Source organism: Eutrigla gurnardus (assembly GCF_963514095.1).
Source record: "Eutrigla gurnardus genome assembly, chromosome: 15".
Classification (NCBI taxonomy): Eukaryota; Metazoa; Chordata; class Actinopteri; order Perciformes; family Triglidae; genus Eutrigla; species Eutrigla gurnardus.
In genome coordinates, this window is record NC_139938.1 from 17,128,738 (window position 1) to 17,150,328 (window position 21,591).

At 42.2% G+C, this 21,591-nt stretch overlaps 1 protein-coding gene across 1 annotated transcript in view; it reads left to right on the forward strand.

Moving 5' to 3' along the window:
- The window catches only part of tcf7 (transcription factor 7), a 64,601-nt gene that overhangs the window by 26,659 nt on the left and 16,351 nt on the right, over positions 1-21,591 (forward strand). The window contains 2 exon segments of the mRNA XM_084029369.1: positions 11,743-11,869; positions 20,901-20,988. Of these exon segments, the coding sequence (XP_083885495.1) occupies positions 11,743-11,869; positions 20,901-20,988 (215 nt within the window).

A 21,591-nucleotide genomic window follows, 5' to 3' on the forward strand; every position in this document is an offset into this window, starting at 1 on the left:
ATTCCCGTATCCTTTTGTGGTTCTTTTCTTCTTCTGGAACAATAAGTTGATCAGTTTGTCGCCTTTTTTTTTGTTTCTCGGCCTTCTATGATAATAAATTGAATATCTTTGGGGTTTCAGACTGTTTGCCAAACAAAACTAGCATCTCTTTCATCCCTCCATACTCCTCTTTGCAGTGATCCCTTCCTCTCGTCAGCTTTAATCCGAGCGAGCTTTATTGGCAGGAAATGTACGTTTCGCCAAAAACAAATCACAGCGCTGATTCAGTTTGCAAGAGCCAGGACTGTTGGAGATCTTTTAACCCTTTTAGGTCACAATCCTATTCAACGTTATATGAAAAATACGATACATACATTTTTTTTATTCAATTTTCGTATGTAAAACTACATAATAAATGTGCTTGTGCTACCAACCAATAATATCTCGACAACATCTGTTGTTGCAGTCCAATCAAATGTGAAGGATTTAAATCTAAAGACGCTCTGACTTCCATTCAGCTGGAACTCACAGGTCTGTGTTTTTAATTTAGGTGAAGCAGTCAATTCAAAAACACTCCTGTTGTCGTCCCAAATGTTGGACTTCACCCCGGTTTGAAGTTGGTAAGGGTCAAAGGTCACAGGCCTTCCTGCCTGAAGATGAAGAACTGTGTCGGCATGCATTAGGACCTCTTTAGAAGGCCCTTTTAAGTGGTCTAGACCCCCTCCCCCCCCCCCCAGTGTGGACACTGGTCATCATGTTTGTTACAATGACTGTAATCCTCGGTGAAGGATGGCTTTTTAAAACGGTGCTGCTTGATCTCTCTGAGGGACGATGAAAGGAGCGACCTGATTGGACAGCAGCCTCGGGGGGATCTGGTTTGTACCTGATGTCAGGTGATGACTGAGGTTGTTTTCCTCCACACTCCCCCCCCCCCCAAAACTATTGGTAATCAATGAATCCTTCCCGAACGTCCTCATACGTTAGTATTTGCTGCATTCCTCTGTATTGTATTGTTGTGACTGGAATATATTTGGGTTTTTGGCAGTTTGTCAGGTAAAGAATAGACATTTGAAGATGTTGAACTGGGCTCTGGAAAATAGAAGAACATAAATTGATCACAACCTTAATGCGCCGTGCGTTCGGTGCCTTCGGTTTAGAGTTTCTCGGCACGCGGGCAGCGAGGTCTTCACGCCGAGTGAAGATTACACAACGGCGGCTTTCAAGTATCCTCAAAAAGAAAAGAGGAGCCTTGAAATGCAGTGACCTAATGACCCGCTGCAGACTTGGACTTCCAAGGTTGGATGCACCGATTTAACACTTTCTATTTCTGTGTTTCTTAAGAAGTGATGCAACGTGGAGAGAGATGGTGAGGTCGCTGTGGTTTGTTCCTTTAAAAAGTATCTAAAAGTTAAAAATGTGTGCAAAGAAAGGAGATTAATTTGAATATTTATTACAGCACCATGCAGCGCGTGTGTGTGTGTGTGTGTGTGTGTGTGTGTGTGTGTGTGTGTGTGTGTGTGTGTGTGTGTGTGTGTGTGTGTGTGCAAATAAATCATTAAAAAAAAGGCGTATCCGAAACATATTTGGTTTCGGGGATGTCAAGGCCATTCACCACACTCTGCCCCGAGGTATTTCTTCTGCGTGGCCTTCAACGCTCCCAGAACACACAAACACCGACGGGATGAGATGATTTTTTGGATTCAAAGATCAAAGCGGCAGATCAGACACCCGGCGGGCGAGAGCAAGCGGATCGAGTCGTCTTACTTCCCCTAAAAACTCAACTCGACCCAACAGTCCACCCACGTGTTGAATCAGCCATGTACGACCGCCTCGTCAACGCCCTGGTCACACACACACACACACACACACAGGACGCATCGCTAGGATTACACACATGCATGGTTTTAAAGGTGTCCACATAGCAAATTGTGTATTTTGTCTACCTTTTCTGTGCTTATAAAGCTGTATATAAAATATATATTTATAGATGTAGATGTCCAGGTGAAGATTTAAAAGAACTTGGAGCATCAAAACATCAATAAACAGCCAGACTCACAACCAGGTCGAGAACACATCACGCCACTTTATTAGAAATCCCTCCATTGGCTCCCCGATCCTCCGAGAGTGGATTTTTAAATTTTAATGACGATAACTTCTGAAGCTCGTAAAGGTGTGTTAGCTCCAGAATATATAGCTGATCTCCAGAGATCCTCTGGCAGGTCGTTCCCGGCCGATCCTCCGTCAGAAGTTTTAAAACTCACTATTTCTGATTGTTTTTGACATTTTATTAACCGTTGCTCAATGTAAAGCCTTTGCTTTTTGTCGTTTTATAAATAAATGCATTATTATTATTTGGATTAACATATGTGTACTGATTTTCAGGGCATTATTCCAGATTATTTCATTGGACTCTTTGAGATTGCAATAATTTTTTCCCTTCTTTTGGTATTTCTGTTGCCACTAACGCTTATTTCCGTCAGTCAAAAAGTCCACAAAAGGATGTAAAATGGCCAACGAAAGTTCAAAATGTCTTGTTTGATGATAAAAACGTTGATGTTCTCAAAACCAGAAGTTTTAGAAAAATAAATGATAACGTTATCTGTGCATGTCTTTATCTAAAAGGGAAAAAACAAAACAACGTTGCCCTTCAATGACCTGCGTGAATCTCTGATTGTGGTATTCGTTGGCCATATTTGTGTAAAAAAAAAAATACATACTGGTACACAGGAAATGCGTCACTGCAAGTTTTTGTTTTTTTATCGTGGGCTGGCATTTCCCATTTGAGCACATATTCAGCCTGTGAGTGAAAGCTCTCCTCAGCAGTCGTAGGTGAGAGCTTTCACAATGAGTCAGCGATAGACTCATCTCAGCGAGATCACATGACCTCTGGACAGGATGCCGCCGGCCGCCCTGGGGATCTTTCTGAGGAGATCCACCCAAAGGTCACTCCTGAGGCTGAAAAGGTCCACGTGAACATTTCACACTGCTTGATAATGAATGCTAACAGATGCATTCTCCTCCAAGGCGAGCCCTTATCAAACTCTTTTCTTTTCTTTTCTTTTTTTTGCTAACCAACTCCCACAAGAGAAATATGGCCATGGACTGAAATACTCGTAGTATCTATTGTTTGAGTAACCAAAACCCTGGAGGAAGCGTCTCAAAAGAGAATTTACGTCCTCTGTGGTCGCCTTCATTTCCTGCCCGGCTCCCACTCTGTCAATATTTTTGTTGCGGATGATCGGCCTCCGAAATGTCACAAACAAGTTGTTAATCGTGGAACTTTTTCTGATGGAAATAAAAACGAGCAGAGCATCAATTAGCTGCCTTTTTTAGAGATTTAGTTCTGGAGTGAAGCCGCCGCCGTGGTCGAGGAGAGAAAGTCCGTCCCCGTCCACTCATTAAGAGAGCGATAACTCATCTCTGAATGCCATCGCGATGCGTTTGATTCCTGCTCTCTAGTCGTAGCCACGTCCCGTCTGAGCTCTGATGTCAGCTTAGGTGTGAAAAGTGAATCTGCTCTCCTTCCTGTCTCTCTCTCTTTTCTCTCTCTCAAGTTTGGTCATTACTACCGCTTTTATTCCAGCTGCTGCTACAAATGGATCATCTGTCGACGACAACAGGTGTTTCTGGGTCAGGATGTTGATTTGTATTTATTTGAGAGTTCATTTTAAGGCTGATTTACATGTGAGGGAAGGCGATGGAGAATAACGTCTCTCTGTTAATTAAAAATGTACATGAATCACAACAAAAACCACCGGATTTCACAACATTAAGACATGTCAGACTTTTGCATTAATGTGTGATTTTAGCCGTGATTTCATCTTGAAGTTCAAATCCGAAGCGCTGCAGCTCTCTCTTATATAACTTGGCACTGAGCTCTAAGAGTGTTCTGCTCGAATAGAGAAGCTTTATTATCATCTCATCAATCAATCAGCCCGTGGAAATTACATTAATGACGAATCGAAAAGGATGAAAAGGCAATTAATGCATAAACACAAGACAGACTCAACTTGTTTTCCTACATTTTCTGTGACTTTGCAATGTAAAGCTCTAAAGATTTAGCTCCTTATTCTGGAGGATAAATGCTGAATCCACTCTTCATTTATTTATTATTTCACTCAAATAAGTCACATTGGAATAGTTAGACTCTAAAATAAAATGCATGAATCCAAATATAGCCAGCAAGTAGCAATTAGTAAGATTGCTAAAAACCCTCAAATTCACCACAAACACATGGCGCCCATGACCTCGCCGCCGACCCCGTGGAAGCTCCTAGAGGTGAACGTCGATCGTGATGCGATTATCTTCTTCATCCAAAGGAAAATGTTTTTTTGTTTTTTTCTTAAATGTGCAGCGTCGTTCTCTACATTTGGGTGCAGCATGCTTGGTAATACGTACACACACCAACCAGCGGTTACTGATTCATCACGGCCCAGATGTTCCAGTGGTGGACGGCTGTGAGTGTGTGTGTGTGTGTGTGTTTGCATGCACACCGCTGGGCGTGTCCTTGCACTCATGCATGCATATGAGCGTGTGTGTGTGTGTGTGTGTGTGTGTGTGTGTGTGATCGAGGAGTGTGGGGGGGGGGGGGGGTGTTTGGCCCTTTTTTTAAACATAGCTGCGTTGTTATGGTTGCCGTGGCTTTGAAGTTGCCCAAACCTCCAACTAAGAGGCTCTCATTTTGGGATCCTGACTCTGGAGAAGGCAATGACTTCCAGATTGGGAGTCCTACTCACCGCTCCCGGGATCAGGACTGCCGGGGCGATCCGGGCTGTGGGGGGTCACCACGGGCCGACCAGGTCACTGGTGGGACTGGGGGGGTCACGGTGGATTAGATCAGAAGCACTGGACTCAGATTGCAAATATTTATGATTAATGCAGATTTTAATATCATGCCACTGTGCTCTACATGTGGTATAAAGACATCTATGTAGATCCATTCACTATTTATTATATATTATATTTATATTATCCTCACTTTTACTTCCGTTTCTGTGCAAAAACATCATGAGATGCAAAAAATGAAAAAGTCAAGTTCCCTGTATGTGCACAAGTATCAAATAAAGCTGATTCTGAATCTGAAATATGTATAAAGGTTATGCGTCTCGCCTCGAGCTTCAAGTCCACAGTGAGTTCATCTAAGTTTTAACACGATCTTTGTCTAAACTTAACCAAGTGCTCTGACCATAACCATAAAATAATACTTTACTGTATGAACGTTAAGCTGTGGAGGTGGAACGGTTTGCAGATGCATTCAATATAAACATATCAGTAAAAACATAAACGTAATCCAGGCTGCATCTACTCCTGTTGGCACAAAACATACACAGCACTGTGATGAAGCATGTCACTTCTTTTTGATTTGGACTCAAGTGTCTCCACATCGTCTGTTAAAGAGAGCAGCAGAGGAGAGAATATCATACAAGAACATTTAACACTGAGACGTTTCAGCAAAGTAAAGCCACTGAAATGTGATATTAATGACATAATGGAGCCTCAGCCGTGAGTGGAAAGCTATTTTATTAATCGTTTTATCAATCCTTTTTCCAAAGTTATTTGTTCAGGTCGTATTTTAAGATCAGATCTAATATCGATGGAGTTTTAATATCAGTCCGAGCTCGGGTTCTCACTTCTCTTTCTTTCGCTTTCTGTACGTCTCGTCTTTGTGCAGGTGTGGGGAGTTTTACCGCGCTTTTAGTCTCAGAGGAGTGTGTGTGTGTGTGTGTGTGTGTGTGTGTGTGTGTGTGTGTGTGTGTGTGTGTGTGTGTGTGTGTGTGTGTGTGTGTGGTTATTCAAGGTGAAAGCACTCTGACCTCGCAGATTAAGTGTTTTTTAGGGTATTTAGAGCATTTGTGTCTTTTTAAATGAAACGAAAATGAAAAGAGATGCAAAAAAATATATTTCCACGTCTAACTACCTTGATATTTGCTGCTTTTTGACGAAGGACAATAAAAAGGACATTGTGTGAAGTAATCATTGATGGCTCCTGAAATCCGTTAAGCGATGGTACTTTACTGGTACGATGGCATCGGACGCAGTCGCAGCTTTCCCTTTTAACCGTTTTACAATCAAGTCTTTTTTTTGCTCCATATTTAGATTCACCGCGAGCTTCTGATCCCTCTGGATCGCCGTGTCTCGTTAGCGGCGTTCGTCCCAAACACGCTAGTGGTGACATTTTATTTCCCTCGAACTTTAGATGATCCAGGAAAAACATAAATCAGAAGCTGGAAACATTTTATTTTTAAGAGGGCACTCTGTTACTTGTAGTTCTGTGCTAAAGAAAAGAAAAGTAGAAATGTCACTGAAAGTATAATTGTCATAAACTTCATTTGAAGCAATCAAAACAAAGATAATTTGATCTTCCATTCTGTTTATATGAAGCAAAAGTCTCAGAAATTAAGAATATTTTCACATCCGAAGCAATTATTCCCTAAAAGGAGCCACGTTTCTCATTCCTCAAGTGGAAGTTTTCAAAATGCACAGATCCGGTTTGAGTAACGCACTGAAACTTGATTTTATAAATGGTTGTTTTCTTTTTGTCTTTGACGGACAGTTTATTGATTTATTGAGTGCACTTTTCAATTGATTTGATGACAATACGCGCCGGGCGTCAAGCTCGGATGTCTTTGTGCAAAGCAGTCTGATTGCAGCCACTTGAAAGAGCGAGGTGAACCACCATTAATCCCCATATTTATTTATTTATTGTTTTCTTTCTGTACTTCCTCCACGCCAGGGCGAGGGTGACCGTGAAAGAGAGTTGAATGAGTGTTTTTTTGAACGTGCCATCCCCTGCGACGTTTGAGATAAAAGACTCCAAAGTGCTGGAGGACAAAAGGAGGACGCCTTTAATTTCCGCCTCAAATCTAAAAAGAGACTGAGTGTGTCATCTGAAAACTAAAGAATACATTAGAGGTGTTTTTATGAGCACAAGGTCCTCTAAATGAAGGTGTGTGTTTGTGCACACACACTCATAAGCATGCAACTGCGTTTCTTTGCAAGCACGTGTGTGTGTGTGTGTGTGTGTGTGTGTGTCGGGGTCGCGGCGGACGGCCGTCATTACAAACAAGTGATGTCTGAGATCCCATTAACTCTTGTATTGGGCAGCAGATTCCTGTTCAAATAGAGTGGAGATAAAAGGCAGCAACAATATGCTGATGAATCAAAGGCCTTTCAAGTGAAATGAGAGGACGATTTCCTGACGCACTTAACAAGGTGTTGATATCTAATTGAAAATTTTAAAGTAATCGCCTCTTTTGAAGTAATTACATCTTTGATGTGACCAACAAACAGGAGATGTATTCATGCTGTTGGTGTCGCTTCATGTTCCACGGCTGCTTGCATGATTAATCGATTGCACGTCGCACAGTGATGCACAGTGAACGCGTTACACATCGTCTTTGAAAATGTCGAGTTTCCGTGGGAACAAACTTTTTTTTACTTATTTACATTCAGCATCGTTTGCTAAAAAATGTCTTCCTCATGAAAGCAAAGTTGCTTCTTTTTCTTCGCTACCATTGTTGGTCAATTGTTACATTTCTTGCGCTGAACCACCCTGAAACTTAAGATTTAAAAAAAAAATGTCTGCTCCATAGCGCTTCTAGTGGTCAAAATAAAAAAGCCAAGATATGAGATTGATGCTAAACTGCAGAGAGGATTTAAAGGATGCTCATCATCACATAATCGTTGCAGGAATAACTAATAATTAATGTCTTTAGATCAGAGCATTTATTCCCTTAAGGGACACAGAGAACGTGCAAAATGAAAAACTCTCCACTCCAAACTACCTTGACATTCGACATGTGCTGCTTTCACGCAAAAAAGACACTACTCTAATTACAAGGTATTTAAACACATCACAAGAAGAGCTTGTTAACGATTTCTCTGATGCATGGAATCGATTACGAAGTTAGTCGTCTCAAATGTTTTAACGTTGCTGCTTATTTTGCTATTCAAAACAAATTGCCTGCTTTGTCTTCTATCTAACTATCACGCTTGTGGAAATGTGACCCGCGAAAAAAACCCAGAAACAAATAAAACTATGAGACGGACCAGCCATCAGCAGCCGCGGGATCGATTCCTACAGTTCAGCGTTTGTGTGTGGATGCACATGGACGGCCCAGTAAAGCAGCAGTGTCATCACAACGGCAGCACAGCGGGGGAACCAGGAATATGTGCTGAGTGCTGACTTCCAGGTGAACACACCTGGCCAGTCGCTGCAGAACGAGCTGTTGTTAAATTCAGAAATGTAGAAATCGGCCTCGGTATGAACATCTGTAAATACTTCTTCTCCCGTTCAGATCCTCCAGCTAACGGCACTTCTGAGAGCGCCTGTCGCCTTCGGTTATTCTGAAGGGCTTTTTTTATAGGCTCATGGGCCCTCGGGCATATTATTTTCCTATTAAAGGAAATCAATAAATCAAGTCGGTCACAGTTGAAAACCCTGTATTTATTATTGATTTGTACGATGAATTTCATTCTCTGACGATTTATGTCAGCCTGTGAGGGTGGGTACCCCTATAAATTAAAGGGTTAGTGTGTGTGTGTGTGTGTGTGTGTGTGTGTGTGTGTGTGTGTGTGTGTGTGTGTGTGTGTGTGTGTGTGTGTGTGTGTGTGTGTGCACCTGAACATATGTTACTCCTTCGTTACCAAAAACATAGCTGCAAGTTTCAAAGATGCCAAAGTGTTATTTGATCTTTTGCGAGTGTGTGTGTGTGTGTGTGTGTGTGTCTCCCTCACATGCATGTGTACACCCGCCTGCTCCAGCTAAGGTAATTATGTGTAAGTTGTGTGAGTGTATGTGTGTGTGGGGTGAGGTGGGGGGATTTTTCTTCTCTTTTTTTTCTTTTCTTCTTCTTTTTTAAATACAGAGGGCTTGATAATTATGGGTTAAATGAGTGCTCTCAGTCAGCCTCCCTGAGTGTGTGTAAAAAAAGGAAGGCGCAGCGAAAGCCACTTCAAGGCCGGCTAATTACCCCGAGGAAGAGAGGAAACATAAATGGACGAGTTTGCGGCTATAATGTTACAGCAAAACGGCTACGTCGACCTCAGCACGTGAAACGGAGCCACAGCTACTTTTGAAGCCTCCTAGCCGCCCTGCACAGATGTGTGTGTGTGTGTGTGTGTGTGTGTGTGTGTGTGTGTGTGTGTGTGTGTGTGTGTGTGTGTGTGTTTGCATCCATATGTGTAGAAAAGAGTGTGTGTGCATGCGTCTGTATGTGAGGTGTGATTTGTCTACATATATTCACACGTGTGTTCTGTACGTGTGCAGGATTCACATCTGCTTGATTGTGTGAAAGCTGATGTTTCTGCAGGTACACTTCCAGATGTTTCCAGTGGTGAACACCATGTTCTTTGTTTTGTGTACAAACTGGTCGTCATATGTAACGCTTGTTGGAAACTAGTTTACGTCTTTGTTGCAGCCGCGACCTCTCTGATTCTTCACATTAAAGGACTTTTATGTCATTTAACCTCGATGCACTGCTGATGCAATCTGACCCGTTTTGGGTTTTTCCCTCTAAAATGTCATTAGCTAGTGCAGAAAATGTAGATTTGAATCATTTCCTTTCCCAGGACAGAGCTGTGTGACTCTATATATATTGACAGGAATCATTTGAATTGTGATTATATATAAATCGGTGGAAGTTACCAAATTCATTGTGTGAAAGCTGCTGATGCATCTGACTTCAGATTCAAATAGAAACACCTGAAACAGAATTGTGTTCAAGATATTTAAAAGGTCATATCGGTCGTATATTGATACAAATTATCACCGTTTGTTCGTCCTCTGCAGCCTTTCTTTTTTATACACCATCTTGTGTTGTTTTGAGATATGAACACATCCAAGTGAATCTTCGTAATTATTTCCTCAACGCTCTCGCGACTGTTGTGTTTGATGAAGTGTTACCATGACAACACATGTGTCTGGCAGGGATATCGGTGATTATTTAGCTGCTTTGTTCTCGTGCTGTAAAGTGTCACCATCTTCCCCTTTAACCTGCACGGCTCCTCCTGCGTCTCTGAGAGCTTCTACAGGTTCTAATGAATGCAGAGCACCTTATCTCTAACCCCCCCCCCCACCCCCCCCCCCCCCAACCCTACTCCCAAACTCCCTCCTCCCCCTGCACCTCCTTCCCCACCCTCGAACCTCCCACCCTCCGGCTCTCTCCGGCACAGAGGCAGTGCGTTTTTTTGTTTTCGTGTGCCTCGACATTAAAAGCGGTTTCGTAGTTTGATCTTAGCTCCGCAACTAGCCGCGTAGCATACACATGAGGTTGTGTGCGTGTGTGTGTGTGTGTGTGTGTGTGTGTGTGTGTGTGTGTGTGTGTGTGTGTGTGTGTGTGTGTGTGTGTGTGTGTGTGTGTGTGTGTGACCAGTGGGAGAGACATTTTAGATGTTGATGGATAGGAAAGTGCGTGTGTGTGTGTGTGTGTGTGTGTGTGTGTGTGTGCGCGTGTGTTTTAATGTGGAGTGTAGCGCATGGAAGCTCTGCCTTTAAGTGATAAGGTATTCACTTTGTAACTCAGCAGGAGGCCCAGCAAGTAGCAGCAGATCTGCCCCTCTGTAGTGCTGATGCTACACACAACACACACACACACACACAACACACACACACAGGCTTGTCCATCTAAGTGTATAAAATAAAAAACTTTTCTCAGAAATATTCTCGTACGTGAAAAAGACAGTTCTGCCAAGCTTTCAAAGACTTTATACAGCTTGGAGACACACACACACACACACACACACACCGTATACCCATCTGAACACATCCACCCACTCACAAACACACATTCACACTCACGCAGAAATGGTTACACTGCCCAGTCCGCTTCACACACACACATGGCGTGGTTCAAACGTACGCTGCCTGGTTGGCGGCCTCCAACGTTGCAAACCGCTGTGACATATCGTATGTCGGCCGGCATGCTGTGAGCATTAGCAATAACTGGATTTCACGTCAAGTTATTGAAAGCCATTTGTAAACAGAAACATGAAAGCAAACAAGCTTGCACGCAGCCTCACTTGATCATCAAAGGCTTATCGATCAAATGGGCCTCCTCCTCCTCCTCCTCCTCGCTCCCCTGAAAACCAATGGGAGCAGAGTACGGCTCATGTTGTTTTGTTCTGAAGCAGGTTTAAGATGTCCAGCTTTCTTGTCTCGCCGTGTGTTTATATATGATATTTGTTTCTTTTAAACATTGGAGATTCGATTAAGAGAAGAAGACAGATTTGTCTGAAGACGTGTTCACACCGAAGCGTTACTGGCACGAGTTTGACCGCAGGATCATTGGTGTTTATTTTACGTCACTCGGGCTGGAAGCGCCGTAGAGGAGGCGGGGCTTTAATCCGTGTAGACGCTGATGATGTCATCAATCATGGCTGAAGTCCCAGATACACCGTTCAATCAAACGGCGTCCTGTTTGAGTTCATAACATTCACTGTGTATATCAAGACACACATCAGCTGGTTTACTACAGTGGTCTGAACCCAAAACAATGTGATTTATTTTGCAATGAACCGTTAAAAAAGTCTGAAGTCATGGTTTGTTCGGTCTGTCTACGAGACGACAAGCAAATAACTTTTAAAATGCTTGTTTTCTGAATGGACTTCATGATCAGAGGTTAGCTATGCTAACACTGTAGCAACTCCATCAACACTTAAAATGAAGTCATCTAGACAGAAATACAGCAGCGATTCATTCGCTGTGACTAAATGAATGTATGGAATCAAGCAAAATATTAAATATCTATTTCTTTTTTTTTCCAGTCCAACAAAGTGTCGGTGGTGCAGCAGTCACATGGGATGCACCCGCTGACCTCCCTGCTGCCCTACGGCAACGAGCACTTCAGCCCGAGTCCTCCACACCTGCCCACAGACATGAGCCAGAAGACAGGTGAGAACACATTATATTTCACGTATATACATATATATATATACGCACACACTGCATACCGACACACACACAGAGGACTGAAGTCTCTGAACACACACGTATTGTAGGCCTTAGACGTGGAAACCGTTATTAAAATACAGAATTACACACATTTAAGAGGACACACACACACAGGAGTAAACACAGACATACTCCAGACAGCTGCTGAATTGTTCCTGAACTCACACACACACACACACACACGCACACACACACACTCACACACACACACACACACTGCAATCTGTTAGTGCTGTTGAAACCGCATCATTCATCACATTTACACAAATGCAGCGCACACAAGCAACGTAAAATAACAGTAATGGATTCATATCGTTGCTATTTCTGCTTCTCGTTTTCCCTCACACACACACACACACACACACACACACACACACACACACACACACACACACACACACGTTCGTGTTCGTCAAACCTTCCATACACACACACATGCACACAGTGTGTGAAGTGGCAGCACCGGCTCCGTCAGCCTGTGGCGGTTCCATGGCTGCTCTGAAGTGGCCGGCTCCTCTGAAGGGACCGCCAGCCACGCACACACACACACACACACACACACACACACACACAAAGATGGAAACAATTAGAGTGACAATCGCACAAGCCATCGCTGCAGCACACACACGGTTCTCCTTAGCGAGCGCTCTGCATACAAAGTCACAAACAAACACGCCCTGACATTTAAACGCTGTAGGAGGTTTGTTTTTTTGCCTTTTTCGAGGGGCGGAGCCAACCGGGGCGGCCGCGTTGGTTGGTCCGTCCATCCGTCTCGCTGTGCGTCTCCAAACTGCTGAACCCCTTCATCTTTCATCTCATCACGAGTTGAAATCAGAGTTTTCATGCTCCCCAGAGGATTAACCATGCAGGAGCTATACTGCATGATCTGTTTGGGGCTGAAGAAAAGTTTTAAAATGAAATGTGGTTATAAAATATTTCAACAGATTCCTCATTGGACAACATTTTGGTATCGGAAGATTTTGCCCGGAAACCAAGAACTAAGGCTAACTGGAGGCTTAAATTAGCCGCCAGGAGAAGAACAAACCCAAATATCCAATAATAGAATAAAAATAGACAATATCTCTGGTTCTGCTGTGTCAATTTTCAGCCTGTATTTTGTTTTTATTTTGTCACCAAACAGCATGAAACATGGCCAATACCAGCTGACATAAAGCCCAATTAAATTCCTGAAGCCCATTGTTCTTCTGTAGATGAGTTACTTGTTTGGTATCCGATTCACAACTTCTTCTACTCAAAACTCAGCCTCGCTTATTTATTTGATGAAAATATGCCGAATACGCAACTAGAGTGAGAGCTGCAAGTTGAGCAGATCAAATGCACGACTTCTTAAGCGTAAAAAAAAAAAAAAAAAAACTAATAAATTGTTTATGTGCAGCTCCAGCAGCGCACACAATTTATTCGTCAAAGGCATTCTTTGCATTGCATTGTGGGTCCTCGGTTAACCAACGCTGGATTACAAACAGAACGAGGATGAAAAACAACAGTCCTGGTGATGGTTTGATAGCTCATAACCTAATGGGATGGGTTTTTTTTATTATTTGTGCTCGAGTGATTAAACACAGGAGGTTGAATGGAACAAAAATGGGGGAAAAAATGTTTAAAAAGTGTGGGCAGATGGCCGGCAGCGTGTAACGTCCAGTTTAAATCAGCTGACGGGCGTGACATCGTGGGTCTGATATGGGGAGGTGAAATTTCAGAGAGCTTATAACACGGCAGTTTTCAAAGTGTCGCCGTTGACGACGACAATTCCTGAACAAAAGTCTTTTCTTGGCTCTGATAGGATGTTGGGAGTGTGACCTCAGGCAATCTCCTGCCTGGAAACCCCCTTCATCCAACAACAACATGCACCGTGTCTGGTCTAGACTGTGTGTGTGTGTGTGTGTGTGTGTGTGTGTGTGTGTGTGTGTGTGTGTGTGTGTGTGTGTGTGTGTGTGTGTGTGTGTGTGTGTGTGTGTGTGTGTGTGACTGATGCTAGTGCCGTGACTCAGCCCTTAATGACAGACTGAGCCACCTGCTTCTCACACACACACACACACACACACACACACTGCTGCACTTAACCTTTCTCACACCACCTCACCTGAATTCTGGCTTCCAGTCGGGAACATCACACACACTTACACAACTTTACCTCACTCTTCATGTCATTCGTCAGCTCCTCACAGGTAGGGCTTACCTATTCATTGATGTCATTTTTTCCCCACACGCCTATCTTCCCCCCGCATCGATGAGCTCAATATAGTTTTATAAGTTGGCAGGAAATCTGAGGATTAAAGCCGAAGTGTGATGAAAGCTGATCTTGAGCACCGGATCTCTGTCGTCTAGGAGAAGTGAAAAAACAAGCGGTGTTATGGGGGTTTAAAGGCATTTTTATAATAAATGGAAGGGAAAAAAGCAGGTGTTTTGACCTATAATTCATTCATATTTTCAGAGAACTATATGAATCATCTTCTGAGTTCTGAAATGATTCACAAATTCATTAAAAAGCTTCTCTTTCCTGTCAATCATCCCCTCTCAGATCAATCTTTATTTAACTCACTGGTTTGGATGCTGTCGGTCCACAGGGCACTGTTTTGGGCTCCTGTTTGTTTTGCTTCTGCCTTTGATTGGATTGTTCCAAGATTGGAGGGAGCATACGGTGGCCAGCAGGGACAAACGTCTGACAATAGGCAAAGGCCGAAACCTCAGCTGAGGCATTCAGGGACCTTGATTCATGCTTTCTGTGAGGCTAATATGAGCTGTGATATGTGTGCAGCTTTTTGAACTTTCTAGTGAAATCGCTGAGTCATCCAAAAGCAGCCAGTGTGTTCATGGTTCATGCCAACTATTATGAAAACCTGAGTTAACTTAAAAGATTCCTTCACATTTGTAATGGCAGTGCTTCCCTGACAATCATTAGTTCATGACTTAATTAGTTAGTTTAATCAACATCTGTAAAACATGTGAGATACCAGTGTTGACCGCGACGATATCATGTTCCTGTGAACGCGACTCTTTTTAGATTAACTACAATAATCATGCGTTCCTTTATTGTTTTGTATCACTCCATAAATCAGAAAATAATATACACAGCCATTAAAAAAAATCTATTTTCACAATTTTTTTATGAATAAAATGTTCTCTAGATCAATGATGATGAACAGACCATCTATAAAAACCTCAGTCATTTTGAGAAAAAACGCCTTTAAAGATATGTGAAATTAGAAATATGTTGCAGACACTATAGGTGAATAGATTATTACTTAATATTACAATAATTCTTTGTGTTACAAGTTTTCTGAAATTTAATGTTTAAATATGGAAATGAATCGTTATCTAATGCTAACTTCTGGTGAATTTAAGATAAATCTAAAGATGCAAAGTGACTAAATAAACACCTCAACATGATCTTTTGGATGTTTTCTTTCCACTGGTCTGAAAGAAGCGATGTGGAAGCAAAATGGCCCAAAAATTAAAAAAAAAATAGTATTATACAACTTCTGTATTTTGGAGGTAATTTCAAAACGCTTCTTTTTTTTGCTTTTTTATCATCTAATAATTCTCCTTTCAATCTCACCGACATCTTTCTGTGTGGTCCAACACAACTGTTTAGTACGCCAGAAAAATAGTTGGTACGTCCCTAAAAGTCGTGTTTCAAATGCATTATAACAAAACTACCAGGATGTCTATACTGCCAGTGATGGGACGATATAATATTATATTTTATCGCGGATCAAGATTGAAAAATAAAAAATACTTACAATCAGAAATTCGTGGTGAATTTCCATTCTCTAGAAAATCGTGAGTTTGAAAAAGCTGACTAGTTCACTATCATGATATGATTTATGATTACCTTATTTAAGGTGAGGGTTAAAGTAGAGACGTTACCATTTTTCCCTACCGATACCGATTCCGATACTCGTGCTGTGGTTATCGGCCGATACCCTGTACCGATACTGATACCGATAAGACTCGTGCCACCCCTCGAAATTGAGTCTTTGCATATTTTACCGTCGCCGTGTAACCGTCGTCGTCTTACTGGTGGGAACATCCACTGTGAAGTACTGCCAAACCGCCAACATAATGCGCTAACATTAGCTCCTTTTAGCAGGTGTCAGGTGATCAATTCGCCCCTCTAAAACAGCACGACTGTTTTAAGAGCGTCGAAGAAGACCTGTGTCAAAGCTAAAGCTAACGGAGCTAACCAGTAAATAAATTCCTATTTCTAATAAATTACGTGGTATCGGATCGGTGCCTGGACTCCAGTACTCGCTGATACCGATGCCAGCATTTTTGGCAGTATCGATACTGGTATCAGAACAACTCTAGGTTAAAGTTCAAGGTGCAATGTTGTGAAGAAGTAGTGACCCATTTGAATGCATGCTGCATGAAAACGGTACGTACCAAATTAGAATAAAAATTCCCTTTGATTGTGCAGGTTAAGTGAAATGATCTGAGAGTCTGTGCGGCTGCAGTTTCCTCCTGCAGGTTCCTGTTTGACGTGAACCAGCTGGGGAGTCCAGTCAGTTCAGTCGTCTCTTCAGTCGACCAGAACGCCACATAAGCAGTCGATCCAGCACCGTCACATCTCTTTGACTGTTTGTCGGAGATGACTGTGTGGCTCGGACAACACAGCGTGAAATACCCCCTTTTTTTAAAAATGCGATTAACACTTACTGCAGCGACTCATATGGGCTGAAGATATTACTGTTTGTGTGTGCATGAGTGTGAAGTTACTACACTAATCTCAGCAGAACTTTGCATTGTTACTGCATTTCTGAGTATTTTCAAAATGTGATTTAAAGGAATCAACTCAATCAATCAATGACCTTTATTTCAGATCGAGAGACACTGATGTTTCCCTCATTTACAGTGGCGACGAGCACACAATAAATACAATGACAAGGATGACATAATAAAACAGATTAAAAAACAAATATTAAATACTATAATAAAATAGAAAAAAATACTAAATGAGTAAAGAGTTCAGCTAAAACAGTTAGATGTGTAAAAATCTGAAAAATATAGATTTAAATATACCAAAAGAAGGAAGAGCAGTCTTTTTTATATTACTCTGCAGAACATTCATACTGGTGATATTTAAACATTTTCCGATTGTCAGACCAAAACCTAAACGACGATCAGATCCTACAAATACAAATGTTGGCTTGTTCCTCTGTGCTTTGGCAACAATAAGACATGTTCCTTTATAAACACACTGCAGGTTATGTTTGGTCAAACCTACATACAGAACACCGCCCCGCTGCTGTAAACACGCACTCAAACACCAAATGTGGATTAATCCGCAGCTGAAAATAGTCCCCTAACGAATGCACTTATCATGTCTGTTCATGTAATGTAAAAACTACAATATCCAGCTGTTTTAGGACGATTTATTTTTATACATATGATTTATTACAGAATAATGGTTTGTTTTTTCTTTTACTTTTCTTTTTCCAAATGCTTAGCATCGTTTAAAAAGCTCTTGCAAGTACAATTGCTTTAAAGTCTTGCCTTTTTATTATTAGAGAAAACAAAGTGCACTCTGCTTCCGCTTCACGTGACTGATGGTAGAGAAACGTGTCTGAACTGAAGTTCCTGCAAATTCACCCCTTATTGTAACAAAACACTACAAAGTTTCTTCTGGTGTTGCTGCTCTTTTATGTACACCACACAGTCATTTAAAGGGCTCAGATGCTGCAGCACTTTCACTCTCAGTGGTTGTAAACCACCGCAGCGTGTTATCGGCGCAGTAATACTATTTTCAGCTTCTTGTGTCTCGGTTTAACGTGCACACCTTCTGATGCCGAGCTCACGCGGCGCCGAGTTTGACTCGACCGGTTTCCCTTTTTCAGATGTTTCACGAGACGATGGAGGCCGTGAGATTATAGTCGCCTTAGAAAAAGGGGCATTCCAAAAAAAAAACCTCCCCGTTGCTGCTGCTGATTTTCCCCTTCAGGTTTCCCAACAAGAAAAACATAAAACGTGACTTACAGAAACCGATGCCGTGTTTCCATCACATGCAAGCGTGAGAGATCAACAGTCAAAATGTTTGGGTTAGATTTCAGGGAACATGTGTGTTCATATGTAAATATATAACGCTTTAATGGGGTTTAATTCATCTGAAGCCATTCATCTGTACAATATTAACATAGACAGGAAAATCTATAGGAGCCCGAGGGCACGTTCAGCCTGATGGCCCTCCAGCAAAATGTGAAAATGGCTTCAGTTTGAAGGCACAAACTGCTATAAATACCTATCATTCATATTATTCCGCCTCTTCGGCATTTTATTAAGCTGTTTTATTTCGCTGTAAAACGTAGAAGCCAGCAGCTTTAATTCATTCATGTTTTGTCCATCAGTTGGGCACTACAATTCCCATGAGCCTCCGCTCCCGTTGCTACGGAAAGAGGGCCAATCAGAGGAGTAAAGAATTAAGAACTTTTTGTTGTCGAACACGCTGTCATAGGTTCTGAATTATTTCAAAAAATTACCCTAAATTAAAATGTTTATAACTTTAGGTGCAGATTTTGTTTCCAAGGTGCATTTTGGCAATAAAACATTCAGTTACAGAGCTCAAACAGGCTCATGCCTTTCTGACTTTATATCAGCAGATATTGTCTGGGGCAGTTTATTCTCATGATGATGCACAAAATGTGATCAAAAGTCACTTTTGTTGTTGTTGTTTGTGTTGTGTGCCGCGGCGCTGTGCTGCTGCGATGATGACGCAGCGGCGTCATGGAAATAACGAGGAGTTTAGTCACACAGCGCTGTTGTCGGTCTGAACCCAGCCTGAGGATCAAACCTGTGTTTATTTGCCTCGTTTATGTCTCCGTTTGACACTCGCTGCTGAGAAAACTCCTCCGCGGCGTTTAAACACATTCATCACTGATCTGTGGAGGAACGCTCACGTCCACATGCTTTCTGAGCGTTGACTTACAACTAATTTGTAGTGTTTGAATGCCGTTGTGTCACATAACATCTGGTCTGCAAACTTGTTTCTGTCTCATGGTAAACAAATTAGATTCTTGCATTCGCAATAACATTCAAATATGAGTTAGCCTGCTTAGCCTTTTAGCCTTTAAAAATGATAGCTTCAGTAATAAATAGAAGGGGAGGTAGATAGATAGATAGATAGATAGATAGATAGATAGATAGATAGATAGATAGATAGATAGATAGATAGATAGATAGATAGATAGATAGATAGATAGATAGATGTTTTGTTGACAGGACAGGTAGATAAAAGTCTAGAATGGATGCAGGAGAGGCCATAAACGTAGCGTGGGGGGGGTCGGATAGATCCTGGTAACGGATGAAAGGAAGGAACAGAGTTCTGTAATGATGGAGGGAGAACAGGAGAAGGTAGAGGAGAGATGAGAAGGAGGAGGACGGGAAGACGAGGGTGCTGGGGGATGAGGGAGGAGAGAGGAAGGGCGTGGCGGGGCAGACAGGCAGGGGGAGGGAGGACCGGGGTGGTGAGACAGGTCCACTGACTCACATTCCTGTAGTCCAGATTTATGGTGGCTCGGGGTCCTGAAACAGGCCCGGAGCCACGGCCAAATTACAGTCATCCAGAGCATTCCTCTGCTGCAAACACAGGTTAGCAGCCGGCCGCGCTAAGTGCTAGGTGCTGCCTGTTGACAAATGACTTCCTTTGAAGGGCACAGAGAGAGAGACAGACGGGGAGAGAGACAGACAGGCTGGGTATTTACTGTGGGAGGGCAGAGTCGAACTGTCTGCGTCGCCTTTGTTGGAAAACATCTTTTCTAAAAGTAGAAGAACATGAGATGGTTTTGTTGGTGTGCATATTTGTGTGTGTGTGTGTGTGTGTGTGTGTGTGTGTGTGTGTGCGTGTGTGTGTGTGCGTGTGTGTGTGTGTGTGTGTGTGTGTGTGTGTGTGTGTGTGTGTGAAATACACACAGTACTATTCAGAAACTGTGATGTCACAACTACACTGTATGTAAAGTTTTAAATAGTTTCAAAATAACATTTTAAATATGACACAGTTTACATCCTGTGTGTGTGTGTGTGTGTGTGTGTGTGTGTGTGTGTGTGTGTGTGTGTGTGTGTGTGTGTGACATCAGCTGACAGGAAGTAAACAAGCTGTTAATTCCATTGAATCGCTGATAGAGGTTGTTTTTTTTTTAAACATTAAACCATGTAAACATGTTCAATTAAAAACTCCAAATATATAATAAGTATAAACGAAATAAATGAAATGGTGCTTTTGAGTTTCACAGTCTTGTGTCTGAAATTCCACACTAACACGCTGTTCTTCAGAATTATGTGCAAACACAAGAAGCACTATTTTGCATGATACATATGGATAGGAGTGTTTCTCTTTCATCCCCTTTAATATACCTGTTTGTGAATTCATATTATGTCAGATTATATTTAGAAAAACACCCACCGTTGATGCGGATGTTTACACAAAGGAGAAGATACAATATAGAATGGAGGAGAGACTGTGATGTCGGCATTTGTTCCCGCCAAACATTACATATTACTTCCTTCTTCGTGACTTAAAGGACGTTTATTTAAATAACCTGAGTCACTTCAACTCGTAAACCAGTGAAACCAACACACACACACACACACACACACACACACACACACACACACACACACACACACACACACACACACACTGTGACAGGATGGGAACTGATGTGTGTGACCTGCGTTAAGGCTATCTTTGTGTTTAATACCAGGTTCCCAGACTGCTAATAGCGCTAATAGCCCATGAGACCTGAGGCGAGGGGTGGAAGAGGAGGGGGGCTGACCTGACCTCACGAGTGTGTGTGTGTGTGTGTGTGTGTGTGTGTGTGTGTGTGTGTGTGTGTGTGTGTGTGTGTGTGTGTGTGTGCGTGTGTTTAAAAAGACAAAAAGACATTTATTTAGTGTGTATGCGTGCTCATGACGAGAAAAGCAGCGATTACATTGATGTTAATGCGTGTGTGTCCTGCAGGCGTCCACAGGCATCAGTCCCAGGACCTCTCGGGGTACTACTCCCTCCCTCCAGGGGGCGTCGGCCAGATCACTCCCTCCATGGGCTGGTGAGTGTCCCGCACACGCACGCACACACACACACACACACACACACATACCGTGACTCAGTCCTTTGTATTGTGATGACCTCGTTACTTTGTATCTCAGAATCTTTCCCGAACGTTAAACCAGTTTCATCTCATACACGATGAGAACCGAAACTTTTAGTCGAGTAATCCATTACTTCATATTTTGATCTTTTTTTGTTTTTATCAAAACTGCCAGAAATCTACTGGCTCCAGCCTCTAAATGCTGACTTAGATTATCAAAAAAAAGAAAATAACCACGACAACAACAACTGAGTATTTACATATTTGCACAGTCGGCGTTCCTCTTGTCTCCAGAGCAGAGACGTATTGAACAGTGTTGTCCTCTCACCACACTTATTTCTTTACATGTTGGACATCATCATGGACATGTCTCACTATATTGTTCCAATATTTAAGTTGTCAAACAAAGTTTGTTTGTTACTGCTGTTGACCTGCATCTAATCTCACCTCTAACCCTCAAACATTCATCTTCCCCAAAAAGTCTTCCCACTAATCTTCACAGCTCACCTCTGTCTTCATCATCATCGTCGTCATCATCATCGTCGTGTCCCCAGTATTACA